General features: G+C 39.8%; 1 protein-coding gene across 2 annotated transcripts in view; it reads right to left on the bottom strand.

Annotated features, from left to right (window-relative positions):
• The window catches only part of ANKRD10 (ankyrin repeat domain 10), a 37,080-nt gene extending 30,633 nt beyond the window's left edge, over positions 1-6,447 (bottom strand). For both annotated transcript variants that reach the window (XM_079325017.1, XM_079325018.1), the window contains exons 1-2: positions 6,104-6,447; positions 165-317 (exon numbers count right to left, since the gene is read on the bottom strand). In XM_079325017.1, the coding sequence (XP_079181143.1) occupies positions 165-317; positions 6,104-6,304 (354 nt within the window). In that variant the 5' untranslated portion in view covers positions 6,305-6,447. The remainder of the gene's footprint in view (positions 1-164; positions 318-6,103) is intronic.
• Between the last annotated feature and the right edge of the window lie 8,123 nt (positions 6,448-14,570).

The following is a 14,570-nucleotide window of genomic DNA, read 5'->3' as shown; positions in this document are numbered from 1 at the left end:
TGAAATATAAAATGTCTGTAACTGATCATTCAGCCATTTGACTTCAGCTGATGTCAAAAATAAAGTATCTGTATGTTAATGTAAGAATCATACATGTCATATAAAGGAATCAAGACACTTCTTGCACAACTATATGCATAGCTGAAATACACATTAATCCATACCTGTTTGTTTATGTTGGCCCCCACTTGAATCAACCAATTCAGGCACTGTGGATGTCCTCCAAAAGCAGCAATGTGGGCTGGTGTTTGAGCAAAACGAGTTGTACTGGCATTTACAGAAGCTCCAGCTCTTACTAACTGCATTAGGCACTCCAGCTTTAAAGACATGAGGGAAAATAAAACCAAAAATGTTACACAGATGTGCTATGGCAATTAGCATGTGCTAAATGAATATATAAAACCTAGAAGAGCTAAACTTACTAGCAAGACTACATGAATGAAAAACAAGACCAAATATAAAATTTAGGATTTCCTCCCTCCTCCTTCACTCCTTCCTCATTTGATCATAGACCATACCTGAGAAGTACTTAATTCTCACCTCCAAAACTGAATTTCACCTTTAATTTCAGAAAAGAGAACAAGAGGAACATAAACACTTCAATTCTAACTACAAGAGATATTCAGTTCACTTTTTTTGAGAGGGTGAGAGATGAAAGAAAGAGAGGAGAAAAAAAAAGGAGGGGGGGAGAAGAGTTCTTATCCAGCAAACATGATACTAACCACATATTATTAGATAATATCTGCCAAAACAAGTGTGCTGTTAGGAGATACATAGATGCTGGACTCAGTCTCAGGAGAGTTTAGAGAAAGCTATATCAGAAAAACAAATGATTTTTCATTTCTTTCATGTATTCCTGGAGTGACAGAGGATTAGTCAAGAAAACTAACACTTAATATATAATATGCTAAATTTATACAAGGAATAAATTAATTCCACCATTTTCTTGTAATTTCATATAAGAAACTGTGGAAAACAAAACAGTGTGCATATTTGTGGCACCACAAAGATAATAAAAGCCTTTTTAGTTTAAAAAAAATGCAGTATTTTGCCAAACTATATACTGCTCTTTTTTTTCCAACATACTAACCAGAAGTGTCAGATAACCAGATACTATTTCTAAAGGTTCATAACTTCCCATTTGTAGAAACTAGGCAAACCACAGCTACAATGACCTCAACTTTCAAAAATAGTCAAAACAACACTTCTTTCCTGTCACACAATAACACTGTCTTGTTGATAGGAAAAGGAACTCACTATGCTGAAATAAACAGTTTAGTCTAGGCATCCATTTACTGTGGGTAGAAAACAAAAACCACTGCACACAAATGCAACAGCAAAACAAAGACCCTTACAGTGGCTCAGGCATTGGTTCATATAAAACAAATCTGTGGGTGTCCCAGTGTATCACAACTAAAGAAAACATCAGCCACACCACAGCTGTGGAATGGTCTGTCCATAAAGGAACAATTAAAAATCTGAATGCAGGCTGGCAGCTTGGCTCAGATAGAAGCATCAACATCACTATTATAACATTGTTCTCTGTTGATGTACCTCAGCTCTTTTTTTCTCCCTCTCTCAACCTGTGAATTCCTGATCTTACTGAATTACACACATGAGATAAAAGTACCAACCATTGTAAAGAAGTGTTTTATATTAGTTTTACAAATACATTGTGAACTTAATTAGTTTCCTTCCCTCATATAAGTCAAACAAACCATATCCTTTGGAATATACAGAAGTAATTTTTTTTTACTGTAATGGAGCTAAGGCTGGACAGTTTTACCACTAACTCCCTAACTGCATGAAGTAAGGGTGAGGGTAACTGGAATATTGCATACTAATGAAACTAGCTCCATAAATATCAACATTTCCAAAGACAAAGTACCCTTTCAAAAGAAAACAAGCAAGTTGGTTGGAAAAAAAAAAAAAAATCACACTGAGTAAGTGGTGTAAGAAAATTTGTAACTGCAATGCTAGACTACTGAACTACATTTTCTATTTGCCAATATTAGACTTTCTTTGATGCTCACATGTTAGCACTTGTAATATTGCAGTCAATCTGTTGCAATTATTAATTAAATTGCTACACTGCAATTATTAGTAAGTCATGCAATGGAAAACACCCCTCCAGTTACACCAAGAGGTTTATCCGTGGCAACTGAAGGCAAAAATAAATTTCAGCCAGTTTTTAGAACAATAGACTTTATTAATAGAGTTAATTTGAAAACACTTCCAGACAAGCTTTATAACTTCAGGAAAGAATAATATTTCCTGCCCAGGCACTGGGCTGAAAGAACTCCTTAATTAGACAGGCATTACAGCCCATCAACTAAAAAGGGAAAAACACAGAAACTGATTCACCAGTGCTATCCTGCACTGTTTAAATCTAAGATGGCCACACACCATGATTATCCATGCAACTTCATTTTTGAACGGTTTTTTGTTTTTTGTTTTTTTTTTTTGCATACTCTGACTTCAGAGTCACAGGGCTTTAACAATGAATACAACATTTTATCCCATTAAAAGCTTGAGTATGGATCTTGTCTATCATGGCTGCCAGTAAACCTGCTTCTTCCAACGTTATGGAAGAAGGAGATTAATTACATCCATGAACAGGAAAAGTCAACATGACAAAAAACAATACCTCACTTGATCATTTACACTTGAGATCAGGACATGCAAGTCCACTTTCATTAAATAACCTAAATTTAATACAGTGGATATTTTCCAAATTAAAGCAGAGGTTAAATTGATTTAGTGAAGAAAGACAGGCCTCCACATAGTCCACAACACTGGCAAAATGCCAAGCAAGAAACATTTTTATCTCTACCACTTTTGTTCCAAAAGAAAGAGAGCATATTTACTAATATTTTGCTTCCTACAATGTAAACACTCAAATGACAAAAAACAAAAGCAGAAGAGCACAAGGAAATAGATGTGCTCAGAGAAAATAAAAATTCAGTTGCAAGTGATTAAAAGGAAAATTAAAGTTAGTTCAAAACAAAGTGAAATAAAATTAAGACCAACTTTTTTTTTTTTCATGCAAGCCCTGTATTTTCTATGTCGCTGGTACCTTTTTTAGACTCTTAACACTTTTACATTCTGACCCATCTTCTCATAAATCTATGGAATACCAGTGTAATTTAGGACACTCTACAATTAGCTCCAATTAAAATACAGAAACTCTAATGGGAATTAATTCACATCTCAGGAGACAAGCACTTTTCTGCAGTCTGAATATGCAAACTCCATCACAGGTACTCAGCAAAACAAGTAAATTTGCACTTGATACTATCTCTAAAAGGAGATCCATGTTGTCATTAAATGTCCAGATAGCATAACCAGAAACACAAGCTGCAATATCTATCACCACCAACTGACTTTGCTGCTATTTTAAGTATTACCTGCAAAGTGTAAAAGTATGTTTTAGAGTAAGATGTTCAAGAACTCTGTGTTTTCAACTCATAATTGTAAGAGACCCCATTTTTACTGGTACTGGTGTTACACCAGTATTCCCTGCTGCCAATAAGCCACCTTTCCTCTTTCACATCTTCATTTATAACCAACTTGACTGTTGCTGCTACTTCCTTCCCCAAGGATATCTACAACTGCAAGCAGGAATGTAGCTGTACACAGCTTTACTGTAAAATTCTTCTGTACTGCCCTTTGATGCAGGGAGAGCCATTTTCCATCTTCAACCTGTGCCACAGGCAGAGGGAAAGAAAACTCCCTTTGAAGTTCACCAAATCTGGACTCATGCTGTGTGTGCAGGCACACATGTGCATGTAAGAACTGGCTTAGATTTCATTGCTCACAAGTAGTTCAGAAAATAACTGAATCAGTTTTGTCTTTTCAGCCTCCTGCAGAATTGCAGTGAGAACCAATACATGTCTGGTGGACCATGTTACTAATCATGTTCCTGTATCAGGCAGACAGACATGAAGCTCTGCCATCACATAGTTTCTTCTAGGTAAAGAAAAAAACCAAAGAAGCGAAAATCCCACAAAATCTAGAAAAATTAAGATGTGAAGAGAAAGAGACCTGTTCAGTAACTGTTAATGGACAATTCAAAAGTTATCATTTGAAATCTATGGTACTTTGAGAAGCAGAATAATTTTCCATTTTGTTTTGATGAATGTGAATTTGGGAAACAAAAAAAGCCATAAATATGAATGTAAGACAGGCATCTGAGCAGCTCTCCTGCCACTGCTGGCAACACTGTTAACCGGTGAAAGGTAAAAGTGTAACCATGCCACACAAACACAAACTCAGTCGGCTGTGGGATCCAATTACACCACGGTACCTTTTTCAAACCCTTGTACAGTCTTCAGCTCTGAGAAAGGAACACAACTTAACTAGACTATAAAGTATCTAGATAACTTCTATAAATTGCTACCTAGACCTGATGGCTTTAAGGAAAAAACATATACAAAAAAATCTATAAAATCCATTTATAGCCTATGTCACCTTTGCAAGCCTCATTCCATCTGTCACATTCCCCCATATGCAACATCAGCACCCATCAAATTTTGCCCATACCCAAGAATGAATAAATCAAATACAAGCACATGTTGCAGGCTGACTTGTTCCCTTTGTTTGCAGTTTCTGTAAGAGTCTCTTGAAGAGAAACTGGAATGCACACGAAAGCTCACTCAACCTAGGATGGTTAGCAGAAAGCTGAAGATGCTTAAAGGAAAAAAACAAAACAACCCATACACTATCCAAAAAATCTGTATCCAATAATCCAATAACAACTACCTTGGAAAAGCAAGGCTACCAGAAGCTCATATTGAAAAGAAATTCATATGAGTCAGAGAAAAGAAACAGAAGACTGTAAGGCCAATTAATATCTTAATATTTTCTGCAGGTGTACTTCACAAGGAAAATAAAGGCAGTCCACTTTTTTCAGAGTGCAGATTATTAGCTTCTTTCTGAGCAGATAAAAGACTGTTCTACGTTCTGGATTTTGTTGCTTTAGGGTTTTTTGTTTTGCTTTTAGGACTAGAAGACTACTTACCTAAAGCTGTTTCTAAAAGAAGCAACTACAGAGAAGATCACAATGTATAGAAACCATCTCCTAATGTCCTTTTATAAACCATGACAACTGCCTAAGTACATCAATCTTCCTCCTCTGGCACACAACCAATAAGCAAATAGAAGTATAAGGGAAATGGGAGGGAGAACAAGAACAAAAGCCCCTCGAATTCTGAACTCAAATCAATGAGGGGAAAAAAAAAAAAAATCAGAGCCTAACCCTCTAGGCTGGAATTCTGCATAGTCTGAGATACTTACTACACCATAAACAGGAAACGCATATATAAAAATCGAGAAACTGGAATACCACTCCTTCTAAGATGTGAAATTAGCGCAGCTACTTATATTTCGGTGTTTTCTACAATGCAACGACGCCAATGCAGAAAATTCCATACGTATGAACCAACCGCAATTTATTTTTCCTATTGAAGGCAGAAAAGGAGCGCCTTACAGGCACAACAAGCACCTTCTGCCCGAATCCCAGCGAGCCGGTTGTCATAACACGGGCAGCACAACACAGCGGTCTCCAGGCGCGGAGCCCGAGCACGGCACGGAGGGCGAGCGGAGCGCGCAGACAAAGCGCGGAGCGCCCCGGGCGGGAGGGAAGGACGATCGGCCCCGGGCGGGGAAGGGTCGCGCCGCCAGGCCGGGGGTGCCCGGAGGGGATCGGCCGCTCCCCGCCATCCGCGGCTGTGCCGGCGGCCCGGGCGCCGTCCGGGGAAGCCGCGGGGAGGGAGAGGGGCGGCTGCCGCCGGCAGCGGGGGTGGGATGAGTGATGCCGAGACGGCAGGTGCCGCCAGCCCCGTGACCCGAGCCACCCACGCCTCGCTGACCGCGGGGACAGGAACGGAGCCAAGCGCCACGGCTGTGCGCTGCCGTCCCGCCCGATTCCCTGAGGAGCGGCAGGAGGCGCTGAGGAAAGGGGGGGGGGCGGCGGCGCTGCCGGCACAGCGCGCGCTACGGGCAAAGATGGCGCCGCGTTGCGCGCGAGCGGGAATCGCGCCCTCCTTCCCCTTCTCCTTCCCGTTCCCGCACCCGCCGCCGGCCGAGCCCGGCCAGGCCCCACCTTGCCGAAGTGCGCGGCCCAGTGGATGGGCGTCCAGCCGTAGAAGGAATCCTCGGCCGCCAGGTCGGAGCGGGGCGAGCTCTGGAGCAGCGCGCACAGCGCGGGCAGGTCCCCATCGCGGCAGGCGCGGTGCAGGGGGAAGCGCAGGGTCAGCAGCTCCTCGCTGGAGAAGCCCGCCTCGGGGCCGGCTCCCAGCGACATGGCGAGCGGGAGAGCGGTGAGAGGGAATGGGAAGGAATGGGGGAGGGAGAAGGGGAAAAAGGAGCGGGCGGGCGCGCGCTGCCCGGGCGGGAAGCGGCGGCGACTGCGGCTGGCGCGCGCGGCCCCGGCACAAAGGGAGCGGGGCGGGGCCGCGCGCGACGCTCCGCCCTCAGGGGCGGGACCTCGGCCCTCAGGGAGCCCGGAGCGCCGTGCTCCTCCGCCCGCCCCTCCGGCTTCGCCTGTCCCTCCTTCCCTCACCCCATCTCTCCGCCTTTCCTCCCTCTCCCCATCTCTCCGCCTTCCCTCCTGCTCCGGTTTCGCCTGTCCATCCTTCCCGCTCCTCATCTCTCCGCCTTTCCTCCCTCTCCGGCTTCGCCTGTCCCTTCTTCCCTCTCCCCACCTCTCCGCCTTTCCACCCTCCCGCCCTCCCTTCTGTCTGTCTCTCTGTCTCTCCCTCCCCCTCTCCCCGCCTCCCTCCCCACTCCGTTTCCTTCCCTCGCCCTTTCATCCTCTTTCTCCATCTCATTCCCTCTCCCTCCTCTCCCGCCCCGCCCTCCCTCCTTTTTCTCCATTCCGCTCTCCGCTCTCTCTCTCTCCCCTCGCCCCACGCCCGATTTTCTGTTGTGCGAGGCGGCAGAGCCGCTCTGGCCGCCGGGGCGGGCCGTTCTGTGCTCCGTGTCTGTGTGTGTGTGTGTGTGTCTGTGTGTGTGTGTTTGTGTGTGTGTGTGTGTGTGTCTGTGTGTGTGTGTGTGTGTCTGTGTGTGTGTGTCTGTGTGTGTGTGTTTGTGTTTGTGTGTGTGTGTGTGTGCCCGCGGGGCGCTGCTGCCTGCTGTCTGCTCCCGCACACCACGGACGTGCTGCCAGGCCAGCCTCAGCCCTGGGAGATCGCTATGGCTTTGTGCTGCTTAGGTTGCGAGCCAAAAGATAGCCTGTCAGTGTCTGGTTAGAATGACAACGCTAGATTTTAAATTGCAGCCAGAAACCAGTCCTTGAGTAATGGCTCCACAGAATTTTTAAGGAACGTCTGTTGGTTGCTCCTGTTTTCTGCCCAAAGTATTTGTGAACGACTTTTTCTGACGCCAGTGACATTTAATTGGTTATATTGAGGAGTACAATTGTTTGAATTCAGTACACTCACCTGTCCCTAAAAAGCATGGAATCACAGAAGCATAGAATGGATTTGGTTGGAAGGGATGCCTTCCACTAAGTGGGGTTGCTCAGATCTCCATCCAATCCAGCCTTGAACACTTCAGGGGCATCCACAGCTTCTCTAGGCATCCAGGAGTATTCCTTTTCCAGTACACATTATTAAGCAAGGCAAGCCAGGAATTATATTCTGGGGCAAAGAAGGTGCAAATAAATTTCTGTTGAAAGTGTCAAGGGGCATTTAGCATTTAAAAAGCTTTTCTTTAACATCAGGCTAAATTGATCACCAATATACTGTGAAATATCTTTCTCTTAATATAAGACTTCAGACTTTTCAGAAATTGTGATTCCGTAGGCATTCCCCACATTTATTTGGCTTCTTTGCATTTTGGCATATATAAAGCTTTGTGTGTGCAGTATCCAGTGCTCAGAGAGTTCCAGCATAAAGAAAAACACCTGCACACAGGAGGAACTGCACCTTGGCTTATAGCCCAGCATGAGACACCCCTCTGACATGTGCATCCCATGGCAAGTACTCTTTGTACATATGTAAAATCTTAGAAAAGGAATTGGACAGTCAGCATATGGGGCAGTTTTTTAGCCTTCAAGAAGGTGATTAAGGAATTCATTTATTGTGTAAAGGCACTGATAGAGAGTGGGTGTTTGCTTGGATTGTACTGCTCTCATGCAGAGAAGGTACTTTCCAGAAAGCTGTTGCAACAGCAAACTGGAGATTTGGCTTAAGATTTTCCTTAAAATATCACAGGGGTGGCCTGAGCTAGAAAGCATGGATTTAGGCTGTAAAAATCATAGCAAAATGAAACACCTTTTTTTGTGTGTTCTCAAAATCTTATTTTGATTCGCACAGTCAAATAATAATATACAGCTCTCTGTATTTAGGACTAGAGGCACAAGTCTGGTATCAAGATATTTAAATTCATAAAAATAATTAACTCGAAATGTGGCTTAATTTTTTATAGCTGTATGAAGTCAGAATATGAAGATAGAAATCTTGCTTTCAGAAACTTTTGTTTTAACCTTAGCTGTCTTTTTAAATTTAAACTGTAAAGACTTATTGAATTATTTTTTTTAATCTCAAAATGGGAATAATAAAATCCTGTCCTGAGTGGTGGTAAGAAACTCAATTAATCAAAGTGCTTTGAGGTAAAAAAATAGCACTGTGGTATGAATATACAGATAAGGCATTTCAACATGAGGCATTACTGCAGCTAATATTTGTATCCCCTTTAGTTATTACAAATTCACCAAAATAAAATATCACTTCAGCTTCTAGAATGCTGCCAAGTTATAGATGTCAGAATAATGTGCAATGGAGGATGGATTACAAATCAGCCCTTTTATAGATGGTGACACTGCAGCACGGGAAAGCTAAATGCTTTGGCCAGGGGAGGGAGTACTTTCAGCTACAGCAACTTTCAGTTCTGTCTCTTACCCTTTGCCTTACAAAAACATCCAATTTATGTTGGACCTGGCCTTTGTTTTCAAAGCTCTGAGAGATCACCATCCTACATGCACTTCTGATCCTGGGTTATGGGGATTTTTTTCACATGTACAGCTAGGCAGATGCTAACACTTTGTATCTGCGTGCCTTGTTTGGAATTAAATAATGCAGATCCTATACAATGGAGCAATTGAAAGAAAAAAAGGAAAAAACACCTGACAAACCAAACCAAACCAAACCACACAAAACCCAAAAACAAAAAAGGAAAAAGCCAAACCAAACAAAAAACCCCCAACCTCTACCACAGCTTATGTCATAAAAATGGACTTTACCTAAATGTTTGGTATGAAAAAGCACTATTTCCCAGGTTGTAAAAAGCAATGTTTATTATATTATAGTGTTTAACCACTGACATAATTGTTCACATTGTTTATAACTATCATAAAAGGCAATAAATGTAGAGAATGTAGTGAAGAGGAACAAACATTGAAGATTCCTGACCTTGATAAGATTAATATTCAAGATTTGCATGTTCTTTTTATCTCATACAGGGGTATAGGAACTGCCACACCAAAGACAGGGGTCTGGCTAGTTTCCTTATGGACAGTGACTTCATTTACCTGCTAGTAGTTCCCACAAGGTAGACAACTACCACTGCATTTTTTTGGGAAGGTGGAAGGAGAATGCAGAGACTTTAATGATGCTGTGCAGGAATTTGGCATGTAGAAATGAATTCTGGTGTATCTTGTTTCGTGACTAAATTCTTTGTTATGAGGTCAATTTTTTTTTATTTCCGTGCCAGTGATCTACACCAAAAGTTCCAAAATAGCACAGCACAGTGCTCTCTCTGTGACTGATTCCTTAATCAGTCTGTAGTTGGCATATGACTTGTGAAATCACAGTTGTGTCTCTATTTTTTGAAATGTGAATCATTATCCAGATAAATGTAAAAGATAAATGTGTAATATATTTTGATATTCTGCATTTCCTTTGATTTCCTTAACATATTTTGGCAATGGACTTTATAAGTTAATTAAATTTAATAGAAATAAAATCTTTAACTACTGTCATATCTTGTGAAACTGAGGACATGGAAATTCTGGGTTTTTTAACATTTCATTTCAAATGTTATTAAAAATGCATTCTTAATTTTTAAAATTACTCAGAGTTCAGCTACTAAACTTAGTAGAACACATTTTTGTATATACGAAAAAAAAGGTAGTTATTTGCAGTTCTATTTGCATTAATTTCATCCACAGTTCTATTCTTGGTCTTTTAAGGGAAGTGAGAAGCTTTGTTTCTGTTTCTGTCAGATCAAGGAGGTAGACTTCATGTTTTGCTGGGGCGTTTAAGAGAATTAAATTTCAAACAGCAAAACACACAGAAAAGCTTATAGACAAAGTGGAGTGGAAGAAGAGATTTGCTCTATTTTAGCTAAGTTTACTTTTATGTTCTCTTTTGGCTAATGGCACAGAACTAAAATGGTTCATAAATGAAGACTTCTTGAATATTCACTAGTCTAAAAATTATATATTTAAAAAGTAAGCATATAATTTTAAACATGTTTTTTGTGAAAAAGGATTTGCTCTGTTACTTAGCTGTAGTGTACTTATCTTCTCTGTGCCACTCTGATACAAATAAATTGTATTTTCCTGTTTCTCTTTTCAGACAGGTTGAATATGGAGCTTTCTATAATAACTTGTACTGAGCAAAGTCAGGGTTCTGTTGTTTTTGTTCTGTTTGTTTTCTTTCTTTCATTTTTTTCCCCTGAAAAGTACTCTAGAATTTAATCAAATACAGAAGTCATTCAAATGCCTCCATTCTTGCTGTAGCAAGTTTGCACTGGTTAACACTTGGGGCTTTATTTAGTTGCTCATACATCATTTCTAGTGCCATTTGAGATGCCCAAGAGTATTTGTCCCTGTTGCCAGCTGCTGCTGCAGAACAGGATCAGTTTACAAAAGTTCTTTGCCATGCCTGCACAGAGCTGATAAGATACTTTGCAAGCCTGAAGGCTTCTAAGGCTAACACTTCTCACAAATGTCATTTGAATTGATGTGCTCAGTCACATAAGGAGTTCCTCAAATTTTGTCTGGTCCTGAGTCCCATAAAACCTCTTGTGTTTGGAGGAGGTTGTCACAGAGTCGCTGTTTACATCCTGCATTATATCTGAATCTAGTTCTGGGTCTGTAGGTCATTGTAGTAGCTACTTATGTTTCATTTTGTTCTCCTATCTTTGAGGATGATTTTCCAAAAGGACAAACTTATTCAAATTATATTAATTTTTCATTTTTCTTTATTTTTTTCCTTTTTCCCCCCTAAAACTCTCAGTGAACTGTGATGAAAATGTGACATTTCTATAGAGCCATGATTTTTTTTTAGTGATGGTGGGAACTTGCCATCATTTTTCCAGTGTAAATAGAGACTGACTCATCATTTTCAGGGAATACTTAAAAGATTAGATTACTTCCGGTTTTTGGTTAAATTAAACTTCAGCTGAGTGGTGCACCACTTGAAATATGTTGCTCTTATCTAGATAATTGGCTGTCTTCACCTTTCTTCAGCAAAGACCAAGTGTTCTATTTAAATCACTCCTACAACAGAATCGGAAATAAATACTTTTCTTTTTTTTTTTTTTTTTTTTCAGATGGAAGTTATTGGGTAAAACAGCTCTAACAGTTTGTAAAAGTCAATTTCTTAAACTTAGGAACACTGGTGCTCAAGTGCTAAAACTGAGTGTGCATACTATGTGATGTCTCTGGAGGTACAAAGATCAGAAAATTAATGGCAGCAGTAGCTGCTAACATGGAAAAAAAAAGTCATGAGTGGAAAAACAGTAAACTGAAAGTCCTTTATCCTCCTTTCCACTCCTCAGTTCTCAGAGTTTTGTCTGGCAAGAAAAGCAGGGAATCTGTCTGACTTTCAAATAATTACTGATGTATTACTCTGTTGGAGGCTAGTAGCAAAGAGCAGCTGTGCCCTGTAGACAGAGCCAACTTCTGCCTTTCCCCATCCCCCATTTCTGACTGCCTTCCCTGGAGAAAGCAATCTCACTGTTAAATAAACTAGGGTTGGGTTGCAAGACAAACCAGGAGTTCATTGGGAAAATCATTACTCATGCATAAAGAAGCCCTTTTTAAAAACTTTGCTGCTTAGGAAACGATGCGATTTCGTGGGTAATAAATAAAAACAGATTTGTTGCACTACAGTTGTAAAGCTGTCATCCTTTATGAGCCTGGGAAGAGTGACCTTTTTCATCATAAGGCTTTGTCAGTTCAGCCTCTATGCAACTTTTCTTCATACATGTGAGTCACTGAGCTGTGCTCAGCTGAGAGGTCTAGTCCCTAAAAGATAAGGGAGTTAATTATAGTTCTTGGCTTTTTGACAAACTGCCTTTCTTTTTCCCACATTCCTTACCAGTTTTAACTAAAAATTAACATTTCTTGAGTGGCAAAATACCAATATTGTTAAAAACAGTAGTGTAAGAAATCAGTACCAAACCATTTCCATTTATATTGAGCCTGAAGCCCAGTGACAGAAACGTTCTTCAATGTCCTTATCTTCAAATTGTGTCCTGACTGTAAAAATAAAAATAAAGGGGAAAAAAAAAGAGGCTAACGTTTAGGGTGAATAAAAATCTCACTTGCTGATCACTTGGATTCAGCAAGTCCTATTGGGAAAACTGGATTGTTTAATTATGTAATAATCTAGAAACCTTCACATGAGAAAGTATTTAATAAAGGTGAAAATGGCATTTCCACTAACAAAGAGAGGAAACAAAAATCCAGAGGAAGGTGAAGAGTGTGAAACATCTGTCTCTGAGCTAGCAAGTGTTCTTGCAACCTGCACCCTGTACAGTGAGATTATATTCTTGTATTTTGAGGGGTTTAGTTCTTACTTCTCAACAAGAGCATGCTCCTCCCCAAACCATGATTTAACAAAGCAATTGTGGCACTACATTTTCTTCTGAGATTAGTGCCTGGTGTTTCAGTTGTTTGGGAAAGGGATTGAAAAAAACTAAACAGCCTAATCAGAAATGGTTTCTATTTCAGCTTGCATCATATGAAAGGAGCCATCTTGTGGTTGTCTCCTTTACAAATAAAATGTTACTGTAAGATTGCCTTCTAAAGCTGAAGTAAAATATGTTTCTACACCTCTGTGATGATTTTTCTTCTGTTGTTTAGAAATGTAACATTCTGAGTAACACTTGACCTTACAAATTATTTTACTCAGAGACCTTGTTTTTTCTATCAGGTCCCAGTTCTGTCAAATGTTCAGAATTAAAATAGCACATCTGTCTGTACAGGATCAGATTAGATGTGTTCATTCTGCATTTCACTGCTAGTCAGTCCATCCCAGTATTTGCTAGTCCTCCGAGCTCTGCTCAGACTGTAATCTGCACTCAAATTTTGCTTTAAACTACAATCAACAGCATGCCCACTGAAATACAATTATTAGAGGAGCTGTTTGTGATTCTAAGTGATCTGTATATCTATCTATCTATCTATCTATCTATCTATCTATCTATCTATCTATCTATCTATCTATCTATCTATGTAATCTTCATTGAAATGTGCTTGCTAGGAACTCTGTGCATTCCAGGCACAAGGCATCCCTACCCTTTGCTCCTGGACTTCTAACTTGTTTTGGGGAGCATTTAGATGATATAAGAGTAAGATTTATTCACTTCTTTGCTTATAAACAATGATACTTTAATTTTAGAGTCTGATAAATCCACACAACCCTGAGTAGATGAGCAAATTAATTTTATGTAGATCAGCTCACTGATGCTTGTATCCATTTATTCAAATATATTTTTCAAAATCCCCACCAAATAACCTTAGTTAAACCAAGTAAACACAAACTTCAGTCACAATGTTTCAAGTTCAATTTCCCTAATGACTTTGAATAAGGTTAGGAATGATTCAGCTTGGGTAACCATCTGCCTACATCAGTTGCTAGTAACTAAATGTAATATCCAAGCCAAGGATCACTATAACTTGCTGAAAATATAGAAAAATGTTACAGATTTGATTTGATTGCTTTTTGATACAGATTGGAAGGCAAAAATGTATGAGATCTATATTTCTGATAAATTCGTGCACATACACAGCTAATAGATAAGTAAAGTCTTACTTTAAAATGTGCCATTTGAGGTTTATTGTGCTCCTCAGAGTTGAATAAAAGATTGTTCTAGGAAAATGCAAATTTGGAATTGAGGTTTGAAGTGAGACTAGTATTTATTCCTGCTGAAATGGAAGGTTGACTGAGAAAAGGAGAGACAGGATTAGTAATAGTTTTTACTACATCTGGATTGGAAAGACATTGTAAAAGAGTGTATTTTGGGAAAGTATTTGAGATATTTGATTTAAAGTAGACCTGATAAAATTTTCAATCAGAAAATACCAATTACTTTTTTACTGAAATTATGCATGAGCTCTATCAGAATCTGTTTTCTTTGTTAAGTATAACATTTTTAAATGAAAATTTGATTTAAAAAAACCTACTGAAATAGTTCAAAACTTGATACTAAAATTGAAATGTTTTAAAGTTGTTAAATAAGTTGCTTAAGTTTCTTTTCATTGTTTTAATCTCTTACTCATATCTTTACTTTTTCTTCTTAGTTAAAGACTTAATTTTTTTTTTTTTTTTTTTTTG

The sequence above is a fragment of the Erithacus rubecula genome (assembly GCF_903797595.1).
Source record: "Erithacus rubecula genome assembly, chromosome: 1".
Classification (NCBI taxonomy): domain Eukaryota; kingdom Metazoa; phylum Chordata; class Aves; order Passeriformes; family Muscicapidae; genus Erithacus; species Erithacus rubecula.
This window is presented reverse-complemented; position numbering and strand designations above follow the sequence as displayed.